Source organism: Centruroides vittatus, unplaced genomic scaffold (genome assembly GCF_030686945.1).
Source record: "Centruroides vittatus isolate TY-2023 unplaced genomic scaffold, ASM3068694v2 contig_986, whole genome shotgun sequence".
Classification (NCBI taxonomy): domain Eukaryota; kingdom Metazoa; phylum Arthropoda; class Arachnida; order Scorpiones; family Buthidae; genus Centruroides; species Centruroides vittatus.
In genome coordinates this window covers 311,587-326,964 of record NW_027122655.1, presented here as the reverse complement: position 1 = coordinate 326,964, position 15,378 = coordinate 311,587, and the positions used below count along the sequence as shown (strand labels likewise).

The window sequence follows — 15,378 nt, the reverse complement described above, 5'->3', positions numbered from 1 at the left end:
AAATCTTTATATAGGCCTATATACTGTATAAAGGTTTTTATATGAGACAGAGAGAGAGTTGAAGTAAATAAATTCTATGAAATATTTGAAAAATTATTCTTATTTTTCGGTAATTTGCTTATTCATCATTGCCGATAAAATTCCCTTTAGAGAGGGTATTTTTTAATATCTTATTAATTAATTAACTTTTTATCGCAATAAAAACTTCGGAGAGTAACTTCTTTTTAGTATTTTTTCAAAAGTATTTTAATAACTATTAGAGCTATTAGAAGATTTAATTTAAAACAAAGTAATAAAACAATAGAGGAGTCATTAAGAAAATAAGTATTAACTTTGATTTATTATGTCTACATAGTTGCTTTGGTAGAATTAGTATCTGGCTTAGTTGCTTAAGTATCGGGATTACTCATTTTAAACTATATTGCTTAATCGATAAAAGGTCGCGCCATATTAAACAGGAAAACCATAAAATTAATACCATTTCAATACGTTTGTTAAAAATTTTAAAAATTACAATGTGTATGGCGATTTAACGTTTATCGACGGTAAAATCTTTTATATCTACGAACGGAAAGTTTTCTTCATTTCCTTTGAACAAAATCGTTTGTTTACGTAATCGTTTCTTACGTTTTCGTACGTGTTAAGTGGACGACGGCCTTATCCGAATAAATGTTGTTTCGACTATAAATAAATATAAATTGCTCGATTCACAAGAAATTGTCAAAAGCATTAATAGTGAACTCAAACGAATTTTTTTTTTTTCAATTTCTTACGGTAAAAAGTTACTAAATTTGTTATTATTAATTTTTTGGTCTGGTCCGCCGAAATTTTAGAAAATCCGGCTTGAAAAAAAAGAAAAAAAAAAGATAGGCCGTAACACTTTTATTAGACAATTTAATAGATTTTATGAAAAATCACAAAGAGTCATTTAAAGAGCAGCGAATATTAAGTTAATATATTTATAATGTCGGGAAAACTTAACGCGCTCGAAAACGGACGTAATATTAATCGTATCAACTAATTGAAAAGTTTTGTATTTGTTAATTAATATTATTTTATATAAGATTATGATATTTATTTGTATTGTATAATTAAGTTAAATAAGACACTGGAATAAGTGAAAGGAATATTAAATTTTTAAAACAACGTCACGCCGATCGTATTACCTCTGGTGTCAAAAAAGCAAGACGGAAAACAGACGAAGTTTGGAGTAAGCAGACGACATTTTGCAAATTTAAAATTGGGAGAAATCGTAAGAGATTTTAAATGATATTTAAATGAATTATGCATGGTGATAAAGTAAGACAGATTTATTTATATTTGCGTGCCTCGGTGTAGAGCCGAATTAAATGACATTTAGACTGGCTTAATTAATAATTTAAGATAAAGTACTGCATTGTCACAATTGACCTAAATTTGAACCTTATTACAGGATTGATTGATATAAAGTATAAGATTGTGCCTATTTTCAGTTACGAAAACATCTTAAATTCTTTTCATTTCTCATTTGAGACCATACTTTTTAAAAATGGCTGCGTATTATAATCTTTACTTGTGCATACGAGGAACATTCGAGCTGAAAAATCTAGTAGTAACCTTAGATTTGGAGCTTGATCTGAGGATCTAACTTGTAAGACGGCAAAAGTCTAGTAAAGAAGGTCTACTCCATAAACCTTCTTTACTTTTATGTAAGTTTATCGAAGCAAAAAGAAAAAATAAATCACTCAAAATTCAAATTTCGGATAATAAAATAAGATTTTCTTTACAATTTCTTACCAAAATTCTTAATTTAATCAACCTAATAATAAAACATTAATTATCTTTATATATACTGTATATTAAACATCTGGAAAGAAATCATATAGCATTTTTTTTTTTTTTTTTTTTTGGTCTATTTTCAGAAGCTAACGGCGAGAATATAAAATATTTGAAATATATTGAAAATTCTTAAGACAATAAAGAAATTTTTCAATTTTGAAAGTGTTAAGAAAAAAAAATGTCAAAATTAAAAGAAAACAAATGTGTAGAGAGACTTATTTATTGTAATCCGACGGAGAACGGCAAATCCGCAAAGGATGACGACCGTGGGCAAGAAGATAATGTTTTCCATTCGTATCCCAATCTGCGAAATTTGAAAAGCTTTTTGACATCGGAGGATCGACTTTTCAAACATAATATATACAGTGTTTTCCATAGGAAATTAGAAAAGTGGCAAATGCTAAATCCGATGCTCCTGTCGACCGAATTAGATGAAGGTTCGAATAATTTATCATTATTAGGTGGAATAAGCGAAAAATTGGTAATCGAAGCCAATCCGCCTGCCGTCGTATTCCTTAACAATGAAAATAATATTAATCGGTGGATATTATCAGCAGAAACAGATAAAGCCAGCGGTTTTGAAATTTCGTTCGTTGACAAAATGTTCGATACTCTTCGTTGTGCCGATAAAGATGTCGGTTTATTCCGAGAAGACCGAAGAAGGAACAAATTGCTCCTAGACCGAAATGTCTTTGGAACTAACGAGAAAAAAATGTATTTAAGCTTTCCTTGCAATGTTTACCGGGAGTACATTTATCCAATAACCCAGAGGCGACGTACTAACGAATCCAATTCCTCCGAATTAATTACGTTAGGCACAAAGAGTTTAACGGAATTGCGGACGATTTATGGTCTGATAATAAAATTCGTTTATACGTTTTACCTAAATCCGACGGCTTTGAAAATCGAATCGGACTGGCTTCTTTACACATCTTTGATTGCTAATTTAATCGATCGAATAATTACGGAGAACATTCGACGTCCTCCGCCTCTGCCCTTTCTTCCTTTAAGTTCTAATTCGGAAGCGAAGGAAAAAAGAAAATATTCGTCCGAGTCGAATCGTAATTCCGGCAAAAGACAAAAACAGAATACTGATTTACAGTTATTTCCTAAAGTGACAAAATCAATTCCGTCTTCCGGTTACGGAGAAGATATCGACTCCGATAAGGATATGACTGATGGATCAATTTACAGTTTATGTAAAGAAGAGGAAAGTGAATTATTGAAAGAAGTCGTGGATAACATGGAAATTTTCAAAAATAAATACCATACGTCAGATTACGTCCAGAAAATGGAATATCTACAAGACCAATTAGTTCCGGATAAGTTAACTCTTAAATATCGAGAAGAAACGGAAATAACCATGTACGAAAGACAAGCAGGCGAGTGAATATTTACGAATGGCGTAAATCGGTCATTTTTTTCCAATTTAATAATATTTACTCCCGTTTCGTTGCAGATTTTTCTCCGGCTGATAAGGTAGAACCGGAAAAAGCCTCTAAATCCCACCACAGCCGTAAGTACATTTTTCCCTCTCCGACGAAATTACGCATTTTTTCCCACACTTCTTTCTGTTTCAGTTCTTTCCTTTCGTTCTCGTCGACCGATCAGAATCGGGTTGTCTCGACGTCAGAAAGTAAAACCCTTGCATCCCTATTTGCATCTTCAGTCTGAAAGTGACCATTTTTAATGGTTACAAATTTTAATTTTAAGTTAAGTTTACTTTTACAGTAATTAATAGGTTATATATATACACACACGTTATAGGCCATTGTTATATTACTAAATGTTTATAAATAATAACGATTAATAGAAAATTAAATTATTTTCTTTAGATTACAGTACGTAAGAGTGGTAAAAAGCAACGTCTCATAGCTTTATAAGGACGAAATTTAATAAGATTTAAGAGGCCGAATCATTTTTATGCCGGAATCGATTTAAGCACGTAATAAGCAAACCAAAAATCCTATGCAAATCTGAACGCAGTTATTACGGATTAATAACAAGATTAGAAGATTTCCCACAACATCTGTGTCCGATTCTCATTAACATTCAATATTTTAATTTATCCGGACTCTAAATATCTTAAAATTTAAATATCATTTAAGGAATTATCCCCGGACGAATTTAAGGTCTCAGATAGGACGTAGAATAATAGAGAAATGAAAACTTTGGCCGAGACGGAGTCGAGCGATCTCTCTTCCTTCCGTCCAAATACTAAAAATAATCCGGCCGAAAGTTTTTACAATTGGCGTATCCCAGAAGGCTATTTTTATCTTTGTCAATTTGCAGAGAAGACGGCAAATATAGCTTCTATCTACCAAATAAACTACAGTCGAATCTCTTGCACCATTTTATCAATGCCACTCAAACGCCTATTCCTACCGACTCCGTTTCGATTCCTTCGATAAGATGAATATCTGACCTCCTTTAATTTTCTCTTGCCTATTTTTTTCCTTCTCGGGGGGAAATTTAAAATACAAGTCTATGGCATTTCGTACGAACAAAACTTTTATTACACATATAAAAATTACAATAAAATCATTCGTCTTGGTTGGTCACCGAGCGATTCTTAACTCTATACTGCGTGGCCATCTCTCGAATTTTGGCCAGATCTGAGCAAGACAAAAGAGTTTAAGGAGCGAATTTGAGCCTTTTTAAATTCTAATGCTTTCGATCGGGAGACGTCCCATCCGACGACGTCGACCTTCGGACCAGCCAGCATCGGCGGTTTGCGGCAGATAATTAAGAAGTCGACGTAAGCGTCGTCTTATTCGCTCGACCTACGCCATTCTCTGCTAGAGGGGACGGGCGTACGCGCGCCTTCCTATATATACTCCGGCCGAACCACCGATAATCGAAGACTAATAGGACTGAAGAAACCGTCGACCGGGCTAATTACCACGTCTGCCGCGCGCCGGTTCCGGGTATGGTGGTCCATCTGCATTTAGAATCGTCCCCGCGAAGGTTTAAAATTAGAGACTTTCCCAGAAAGGCGCGAGCGAGACGAGCGAAGCGCGGCAATCCGATACGCGTGGTGCGCGCGCCAAGCCGCCACCGGTTTCGACTTCCGCCGGAATCCGCGCGTTGTCCACCTCCCACCTGGGAGGCACGCGACGGGATGCTCAGGAAAATTTTCGATTTTCGGTCCCGTCGGAGAAAGAGACCGCACCGGAGGCGCTTCCTCTTCCTCTTCCCATTTGCCGCAGAGGACCTTGGACCTGTGTGAAGAGAGAAAGGCGCCCACTCCCGACGATAAGCGGTTTGGAGAGGAGCACAAAGACGTCGGTGTTTGGTGGCCGACGAGGTTTCCTCCAGGAACGGCGAGGACGTCGAACATCCTGTTTTGATGTGCGCCGTTCCAACCAAGATAAAGAAGAGACCGAAAACATCCGGACCGAGTTAAATTCGGACTTTTCGGAAACCGTTGCCCAAATCGTCCGGTGGATCCGACTTACGTCCGAATACGTAAGCGCGCGGCGCGACCGTCGAAGGGGGCGCGGAAAACCAGGCCGGAGATGACGTAACGGTTACGCCGCCGTCCCACTGGAAGAAGCGGTCCAAGACGCACTCCCCTTTTCCCACCGAATGAGACGGTCTAACGAAAGTCCGGCGGGTCGTCCGGAGGGAGTGGGAAGAGACGGAAGTGACGGGAGCCAGAGAACGCGTGCGACGCGTCGAGGGCGCGAGCCGGAGGGGAGGAGTTGGGAGGTGAGGGCGGCCGGCCGGAAGGGCGAGGAAGTCCGACGTCCGGCGGCGCGCCGTGGGCCGGGCGGAGGACCCCCGGCCGCGGACCGGCATCCGGTTAGCCCTCCGCGTCGACTCCGCCGGGGTTCGGACGCACGCAATCGGCACGGAGATATTTATAGAGGCAGAAGTCGGACCAAAAGTAGCAGCTGCAGTCTGCGGGATATTTTGGTCGGGACCGTAGCCTTATAAGGACAGGCGACGCGAGACTGCGGATCAGTGAAACTCGTCGGCAGAAAAGGCGCATCTCGGACCGAACCTCGGATTTCTACGTCCCGGTTCACGTGACGAATTTCCGTCCCGCCGACTTATTTGTCGTCCGAAGGCAGACGGGACAGAAGGACGGTGCGGACTACCCGAGACAGAAGACAGCCTGGACGGGACTCCATTCTTCCTTACTTCCCATATCTGCCGCCGATGCTGTATGGAATGTAAAGAAGTATGGAGCCTCGGCCACGGCCGTTCGTCGCTGGACCAAGCCCGTCGACGGTAAATCGTCCCTTTCTTCCCTTCCTAATTACGTGCCGCTCGCCGTGACGTCACCCGTCCCCTACTAACTTTCCCTCCTCTTTCAAATCCCCCTTCCGGCTCTCGGACCGCGGCTCGGCCCGATCCCAACTCAGACGCTTCGGACCCGCCCGGGAGTTTGGGTCGACGAACTTTCCGCTCGCGGACTTGGTCGTTTCGGAAGCGGCCCGCGACTGATAAAAATTCCTCCAGATGGCGACACCGAGTAAATTTTTCCACGGAGGAATGGCGGTGAACGGAGAGAGATTAGGAAGTTGGTTACTCGGCGGATAATTATATCTTCGGAGAACTGCGTAGATAATTAAAGGCCGTAAATTAGTCGTCCACTCCGTTCTCGGTGGCCCGGTCGCCGGTCCGAACACAGGGACCACCCTCGTTCCCGCCGATATCCACCTTATTTTTGGAGAACCCGAATTTTGTACCTTCGAACTGGATCCCGCCGGTAAAAACAATTATCCTTCGTGTATCGTTTCGTCGATGTGACGTCCGTTTTACCAATAAAAGCTTGTCTCGTTTTAATTTTTCTTGTTTATTTTCTTTTTTTACCGAGAGGTGTCGTCGTTCGACGCTAAATTGTTTTGCCTTCCGCGCTCCTCGCTCACGTGACACGATAAGTAGCTCCACCATTAAAAAAAGCCAAAAGAATATCCGAAAAGAATTTTTTTTTAAATCTTCGACCGTCTTCGAAAGACAGCTGGACACCGCTTTAACGACTGTTCGAAATACTTAAACAATTCTTTTTTTAAATTCCGTTTGTATTTATTTTTTGTTTTTCTGATTTCCAGTGCCACTCGGTTTTACTTCGAAACAATCGTAACCCCAATATCATCTAAATATTTTAACGAGTTATCTCCATTTACGCGCTAAACAATCATTTTATAAAATTTTGCGCGTTTGTAAGTAATTCGGAAGCTTCGCGCTCTCATTCTCTCTCGACGTCGTATCGAATTGCGTTCTTGGGCAAAATAATCGAATAAAATTAGAACATTTATGCAATTGTCGCTATTCGCCTAATCCGCTCAAAACGGCAATTTACAGGTAAGACCGACCGAACGAATGTGTCGACTAACGAACGTTCGGCTACGTTTAATCGTTACGTCAAAAGAATAGAGTAGCCATTTTTTCCCGTTGCGTAAGAGCGTTACGTAGCTACTTAGGAATTAATTTAATGCGGGAGGTCGAATAGTTTGTAACGTAAATAAGCTACGCGGGTCGTCACGTGATCGAAAGCGACACTGCCGAAAAATTTCTGGCGCAACAGTTAAGGTCTAACGTATTAAATTCGGTTACGCGATTACTCTTTCCTTTCGTATGTAAAAAAATAATCGGATTACTCTTTTCCGTTCTCCATTCCTTTATCTAATAAACGGAATAATGATATCGGAATTATTTGTTTAAATTTGTAAAACGATTAGCCGTTTCCACCTAACGAAACAACTTTTTACGGTGTTTTTTCCTCTATTTCTACAATTACGTGCCGAACCTCGAACACTTTCGGATTACGAATTTTTAGATACGAATTGTATAACTTCCGGTTTCTGCTCGAAGACGTTTACCTTTTGTATATAAAACAATTGTCAGATCATACACCTCGTTCTTTGGATCGAACTTATATAATCTTCCAATATCCGTCCAATTACCTTAAAGGTCTTCGGAAATTATTTTCAGTAAAAATCTGTAACGTTGACAATTGGGCCTTCGTATAAAGAAATTATATAAATGTAATCATTCGATTAGAAATCCTTATTGTAAAAGTTTTATATATATATAGGCCTATATGTGTGTGTGTGTGTGTGTGGTAACACGGGTCAAGTTTCTTCAAAAGGAGCAATCGAACCTCTGATCGAAAGATCGAAAAACATTTATTTTTTTACCGAAGAGCGGCGGTTTTTACGTTATAAGAGGTTTGCTTCGACACAAAACTTGTCTTTAGAATAATATTTTTACAATTAAAATAAGTTTAATATTAATCCCGTGTTTTCAACATCTCTTTATTATCCTATTCCAAATCTTCTAAAAATATGGTGTGTCGATGATATCATCAAGGAATTTTAGTTTTTTTTTTTTTTTTTTGGAAAGTGTGCCACGCTTTATCCTCCGATAAAACGGATAAAATCGATCTTTTAGGTATCGATGGCATAAACGGTATCGAGCAATTAACCAGGCGAAGGTAATTGTCGGATCGGAAAATTCTCCCTTTCGATTAATCGTGATAGAATGCCAGTACAATGTATTCGTCGTTAATCGTCAAAATCGATTACTCGATTCTCGGATCGTTCGATTAATGACGATTTATCCAATTACGCAGCGAGGAAAGATCGAACGGACATATTTTTATGCGTTTTCGACGCGGGGACAAAAATAAAGTTTGATAAACATGGAGTTTTGAAATTCCGTCTGTGTGATTCGATCCGAAACCAATTCCCGACACTCGCGACTGCCTTCTCCTTTCGAAAGTAATTCGTTGTTCCTATAGAAGCATAAAAGAATCGATGGAAAAGTGAGAAATATGAAAGGTTTGTTCATTGAAAGGATTTTCTTTCCAACTTCTCAATGGTCCAAATACGTCGATAGAAAAAATTCCGAGCTGTATTTTTTCTTCTCCAAAGCTATATATATATATTTTTAACTATAGTAAACTCCGAGTCTGCATTATTTAATCAGAGAAAGAGAGAAACGTTATCGCTCTACTTCCTCAAAAATTCCCCTTTTTCTTTGTTCCTTGTAAACTTTAACAACTTCGACGACACGCAAAAAATCTTTAAAATAATATTTTTATATCCTTTTTTTCAGAATTTCGTTTATGATATGCCATACGATAGCATTCTTCTTAAAATAACTACATTCGGAAGAAAACACTACTGGCTTGTTTCTCGCGTGTTTAACTCGTTCCGTCCGGGAATATTTAAAATTAGACGAAAGTTACGACATTATAAATTCTTGCCGTCGTTACTCCGATTAAATTTATAATAATATTAAATCGATCGATTAATCGAAAAGGGAATTTCGAAATCAGATAATTAATTAATAAACCAACCCGTGTACTTTTACAACCTATTGACGCTAAATAATACAATTTAATTACGATAATCGATCCATCACTTAAATGGCGTTTTTGGCATTTTAAATTCAAAAAAAGTCACCCGATACCGTTCGTTTTTCAAAACGCGTCACACGTCATTAAAGGCATTTTCTTCCAATCGGTTTCGGCTTCGTATTTCGTAACCCAATTTAAAAGTTTCGAGATGGCATTTGGCCAATCCGAATATATTATTTATTAGAAGCGTCACGTGATGGGCGCGCGTAGACGCGTTTAACGTTTTCCTCGGACGAGGAATTAACTTTCGAGCCGTAGAATTTATATTTAAGTTCCGTTCGAATGCGACGATAATAATAATAAAAGGAATAATAATAATAACAATATTTTTAGTTGGTGGTCAATTTAAGAAAACATCGAAGGTGGCGCGAGTAGAGGGAAAGCCGAGAGATTGGGTAAATCAAAGATATAAAAACGACGCCGGTTAGGTCAATGGATGAAGATTCGGATCTCGTTACTATTGAAGTATCAGATAGACAGGAAACGAGAACAATTGATAAAAATATTCATTTTAAATTCGGTTTCTCCGAGAGAAAGCAGAAGAAATTATTTTTCTCACGTCTCCGATTAAGTATAATCACGCGCGATTTACGTGATACAATTTACGACCTTTTTTCCCGTTTAAACTTATAATACAAAATACTTTTAATAAATATTTCACCTCTTTAGCACTGGTCACATTCTTTCATTTAAACTCTTCTCGACTTAAATTATTCTAAATTAAAATTTCGAGTCTTTAGATGCGTATAAAAATAAATATCCCAAGAGAAACTTTAATTAATTAGAAACGGCCATTTTCTACTACGAAATATTATTTGATCGTTCGAATAATTTGGTAATTAATGCTCATTGGATTATTTAATGACGCGGTTTATAAATATTCATATGTATATATGTTCCGTTATATAGCCTACGTTCTGTATTATAATATATTTTGAATGATATATTGTAACAATATGTAACAAACTCTATGCATGTGCACGAAATAAGGCGCGAGCCGACTAAACGTATACAATTGATACGAGTACATTGCCAAACAATTATTACTATTATTGTTTTTGTATAAAAGCAGACGTAACGACATACGTACCGCTTATTTTACGCGTTACGGGGTTATTTTTCATCGTTAATTTCATCGAAATGACAGATGACGCAATTGCAACTTTTAACGTAATATCTCCGACGGTTACGCTCGTATCGTCTTGAAATTTTAAATTCAAATTATTGTTATTTGCTTAATTAATTCGATTATTTAATGGATTTTAATCTCTCGATATTCAGTATCGGATGTCATCGCACGTAAATATTATTTTGGCGGGCAAAAATCTAGATATCGTCATTGGCGAGAGGAAATTAACAAATATTTACGTTATTGTCGGTTTGAACTTTTGGCAACGGCTTTAGAAGCGACGAAGCGAATCTAATATCGATTTGCGGTCGCACTTACACGTAAACAATAATTCTGATTAATTAGAAAGTAATGTACTTATGGCCGTTTGAATGACGCTCGGCCTCTTTGTTACTACTCCTTTGTTATAAACAACGATAACTCTCCTTCTCGGTTATGGCTAATTTTCTATATTGTCCGCCATTACCGGATAATTTACTTTTATAAGTCGGCCATTAAGACGTTTCGCATTTATGTTAACAACATTTTTTAAAGCACGATCTCGTCTGGATCCAAGTTTTGGTCTTTTTTATCCCGTCCATCAATTCTAGACAAAGTCGATGGTCTTAAAATAACGGATGCCAAGTAAAGAATATTATACTTTTCACATGTCTGATGCGGAATTTGTGGATTTCTTCCACCAAAAAAGTTTTTCTTGTGCCAGTTCCTGCAATGACAAATCAACTTTTGTCTTTAACGTTCATTTTTTTTTTTTTTTTTTTTTGTTAAATTTATACATCAATTGGGTCCGGACTTCAATTTTTTGCAACTTATCAATATTTTCAATTTTCTCATTTGAGCTTACAAATTTGCTTTTTCTTTTCAGAAACTTCCAACTTCATTTTTTTTTCATTTTTTGGTCATTTCCGAAACGACTCGGGTCAAACGAGAATTTTTGCATGGCCTACTTCTGCCAAAAACATTATTAGGTTAAACCGCATTTTTGTCTGTAATATTTTTGTCTAAAGTCTTTACTTGTCAAATAGTATTCTTTCCGCTACATTTCTCCAAAAAATATTATTAGATAAAACTATTTTAATGCGCTACGTTTCATTTCTTCTTCCTTTTATTTTTTTAAATCACTGTTGCTTCAATTTCGAAGCTCTCGTCGTCTAGAGAATACAAAAAAAACTCTTCACTCTACTAATTCTTTAAACCCCGCTGACAGACATTCGAACGAACTGCGCATTTTTATCGACGATTCAACTTCCTTAATTAAAACCGTTGCGAATGTCTAAATTTATCGAAAGGATAAAAAAAAGAAAAATAGAGACGACAGACAAACAGACGATCTCTCCTCTTGACCGACTTTAATTAAAATCGATTCGAAAACGTGTTATTCCGGGATTTAAATATTAATGAAAGCTACAACACGACAATTGGAAAAAATAACATTTATCGCACGACAGTGACGTATATGGAAAAATTTAATTGGGCGATTACCATTTTCAAATTTCAAACGTTAAAAACGTCATTTATTACCGAATACGTCATTCGAACGTGCGAAAGACTTTACTGAGAAAGAACTCGATTGGCCGAAAAACGAAAACATTCCGAAATATTTATCTCCAGACGATGGAGAATTTTTTCTTAAAGAAAGAATCGAACATTATTTTGAACTTCAAAATATCTATCTGGAATAGTGACCGCTTTCGAAAAATCGATAAGTCGGCTCGAACTTTATTTGAAATTTAAACGTATCAAAGGATAGTGACGAATTTCAAACTAAAAAATGTAAAATTAATCGATTGGTTAGAAAATGTTTAAAACTTTTTAAATATCTATCATGTGACTAATTACGACAAATAACGTCGCGGCCAGCGTATTACGTGACAATAACGAACCATCCAATCGAATCGTACTATCCGACTGACGGATTTCGAGCCACCATCTTATTGGTTAATTATCGAATTTTGAATTTTCAAAATCGATTTTTTTTAATTCTGTAATGTACAAAATAAGCACAAATTACAAAATTTTAAAAGAAATTTTAAGAAATGAATTTAAATAAGAATAAATTTTAATCATGGTTCCGAAAGGAAAATTTTTCCGACGTCAGAAAGATAAATAAGGAAAATAATAGAAAAAAGCGGGCAATCTCGGCGTGTTAGAGACATATCAATTTTTAAAAGAGTAAAAAAAAATTATGCAGCGAAGAAATTTTAAATTTAGTGATTCAAAAACAATTTTCTCCGAGTGGAATATATATATTTGAAAAGTAAAGTTTGTTATTCAAACTTCTACAATTGCTGCAGTCAGCGAAATATTTAAAAGGAATTTTTTATCGCTGTCTCTTTAAGGCAGAAGAAAAAACACTCATAAAATTTTTATATTTATGGTAAAAATAAAATATAAAAAAGCCGAAAGAAGACAAAAAATAAATATATATACAACCAATATGCCGTAGAGTAATACTAGAAATTAAATTTCCACATTGGACACTTGGGGGTGTGTATGCTAATTAGTTCACGTGACTGTCGGGAGACCAACCGGGATTCGATTCCTAACGCGACATTATTTCGTCACGTGGGAGAAAAAGGCGCTGGCGGGATGCGTCGGAGATAATTAATTCGGAGGATGTGACTGCCACCACTAGAACGTCACGCGTGCAAATCAGTCGGCGAGTCACGCGCACGCCATCGATTAAAATTCGATTAGCTAAATTGTTTACTATATTTTAGTCAATTTTTGAAGCGTGTAACGATCGACACTTCGATCGCTACGGGTAAATATCAGCCTCTTCTCTCACTCGCATCCTTATTTTCGGAGGATTAATTAATTAGAAAAATATCGATCGTAAGGTCACTCGGACCGTTTTTTAATTCATCCAAGCACGTAATCGCATCGTGCGCGTGCCATATCCTAAAAGACGTAAAGTCATAAAATTTACATTTCGTCACGCGTGAGGCCTAGATTTAGCGGAAATCTCGAACGTGATAATTAAACCGGAAGTTAAAGGTTCTAAAACGTAAGGACCCCCGAAATCGTTGGGCGCAAATCCGAACGGAAATGACGTTTTTTTCCACAAGGCGCGATCAGATCGAAGAGAATGCCGAAATTCGAGTCGCAACTCCAAAAAAAAAAAAAAATCTCCAAGATTCGGATGGTAGAATCTTCTGTATATAGAAGGCGATTCCGCACCAAACCGGAAGTGACAAAAGAAAACGGCTGGGCAAAGAGGAACGTTGGGGTGGGGAAGGGGAACGAAATAAAAAGCGTTCGGTCGAACGGGAACAAAACAAACGCGGAATGCCATTCCTTTGTCTAGAGTTTCGCGACGGAATTCGCCCCTCCCCGTCTCAACCGGACGCCCCTCTGGAAGAGAATCCGTCGGACCGTCTGCCTCTCTCCATCCCGCATCGATTTCTCTCGCTGCCGGATCGGGAAACATTTTTCCTCGTCCCACCGGCTACTACCATTGTATCGAGAGACTTTACCTCTGTGAAATCTTGCCTCACCCTCCTCCGACCACCAAAAAATGCCTCCGGGCCATCCGAGGATGCCTGAAGACGTCGGACCTTCGACTAGATGGACCTTATCCTCTTCACATCTTCCTTCCGGCTACACAAACACACGCACCAAAAAATAAAAAATAAAAATACTCCAGAATTCGGACCTCCAGGTATGTTTCTCATTTTTCTTTCTTCTTATTTTTTTAAGTGCCGATCTCCACGTATTTCCGCTTCCGTTTCAATGACGTTACGTCGCATCGGAACCACGAGGCGCGAGAATCTCATCGCGACGGAGGATAAACTTGATTAATTAGTCGACGCGTTACCCTTTGACCTCTTCGGTTATCTGCCGTTTCCGGCAAAGATAGCATTCTTAAAGTATCTAGATAACGTTCGACCGTAGATAAAGGATCGAGCCGCGTTACGTCAGTCGGAAACGATCGAGATATTTTATAAAGATACGACTAACAGAAATGCAGAAAATTCCATAAGATAATCGCAATTAACTCTGCAAATCCTAAAGAATAATCCGGATTATCTGGCGAATTAAATCGTCGCAACAAACTCTGTGGTAATTAACCAATATGCAAAGTATAATTAACTATTATTATTTTCCGCGGATAAAGAATTCTTCTTAGAAAAAAGGGAAAGTTTCGGATGTTTGATGGAATTCTGGATTCTTTAAAGTAAAGTAGATAAGCCAGATGCAGCCTAGATAAGTGCCAGACGGTGTTTTCAGAAGTGGAACTTGCAGCGCGCCAGAACGAGTGACGTGTCTTTATTATTATAATTTCGATAATGCGCGACGTTGTCCGCTGGTCCTTTCTATCTGAAAATGCGCAGATTCTCGTAAGATAACGTTTTTCGATGCATAGAAATGGAGTGAAGGGCGCACGCATCCCAAACGACACTTCTCCTCAGTACAACCGAGCCGTATAGGGAAGCTGTAAAGAAACACGAATTCTTTCGCGCCAAAGTTTGTAGGAGAGCTGGAAAGAAATTCCTTCTCCACTTATTTTTATCAAATTTTATAACTCTATCAACCGTGACGTAACGTCGAGAGATGATTATCTAATTATCTGTCAGAGTTTTATGACTCGAAACTTGTAAACGGATATGGTAATTAAAATAAGGAAATGAAGACATAACATGGATTTCGACAGTCGTTCCTAGGACCGTCGTATCCTATAAGGAAGCGATAAACCCAGAACATATAGGATAACGGAACGAAATGCACTAAAGACGTAACAGATAATCACTTTCTAAGTCGACCATTTAATACCGTAAAGTGGGTCGTTACTTTAATTAACTATCGGAAAATTCGTCTTCTTTCTTTCCTTTTTTTGCACTTCTTTCCTTTCTTTCCTCCTCCTCTCTCGATATGATTGATCTGTTTCCTTTATGCTAGAAAGACGCCATTTTTGTGTCACGTTGTTTATTTCCGATAAGATGCTACAGATTGTCCCAACGCCCGAGTCATAAATTGCACATTTTGCTAAAAATTATCGAGTTTCGTGATGGGTTTTCTGCCATGAACAGCATCGTGAAGTGTAAAGAATGCACCCTCC

At 37.9% G+C, this 15,378-nt stretch overlaps 3 protein-coding genes and 1 long non-coding RNA gene across 4 annotated transcripts in view; 3 read left to right on the top strand and 1 right to left on the bottom strand.

The window, feature by feature from the left end:
* Positions 1-2,815, bottom strand: part of LOC136985995 (CYFIP-related Rac1 interactor B-like) — a 48,956-nt gene extending 46,141 nt beyond the window's left edge. The window contains exon 1 of the mRNA XM_067283429.1: positions 2,702-2,815. Within this exon, the coding sequence (XP_067139530.1) occupies positions 2,702-2,750 (49 nt within the window). The 5' untranslated portion in view covers positions 2,751-2,815. The remainder of the gene's footprint in view (positions 1-2,701) is intronic.
* Positions 1-15,378, top strand: part of LOC136985992 (CDK5 and ABL1 enzyme substrate 2-like) — a 390,978-nt gene that overhangs the window by 238,201 nt on the left and 137,399 nt on the right. The gene's annotated exons all lie outside the window — the stretch shown is intronic.
* LOC136985998 (uncharacterized) lies at positions 2,449-3,533 on the top strand. The gene is made up of 3 exons (XM_067283444.1): positions 2,449-3,200; positions 3,278-3,334; positions 3,399-3,533. The coding sequence occupies exons 1-3, from the start codon at positions 2,531-2,533 to the stop codon at positions 3,506-3,508; spliced, it is 837 nt and encodes a 278-aa protein (XP_067139545.1). The 5' UTR covers positions 2,449-2,530; the 3' UTR covers positions 3,509-3,533.
* LOC136985985 (uncharacterized) lies at positions 4,592-6,612 on the top strand. The gene is made up of 2 exons (XR_010882411.1): positions 4,592-5,494; positions 5,530-6,612. It is a non-coding gene; the product is annotated as an uncharacterized lncRNA (long non-coding RNA).

Coding starts and splice junctions, on each gene's coding strand:
- LOC136985998 (XM_067283444.1), top strand. CDS start 2,531: ATGTATTTAAGCTTTCCTTGCAATGTTTACCGGGAGTACATTTATCCA. Junction 3,201..3,277: donor CATGTACGAAAGACAAGCAG/GCGAGTGAATAT, acceptor GTTTCGTTGCAG/ATTTTTCTCCGGCTGATAAG. Junction 3,335..3,398: donor CTCTAAATCCCACCACAGCC/GTAAGTACATTT, acceptor TTTCTGTTTCAG/TTCTTTCCTTTCGTTCTCGT.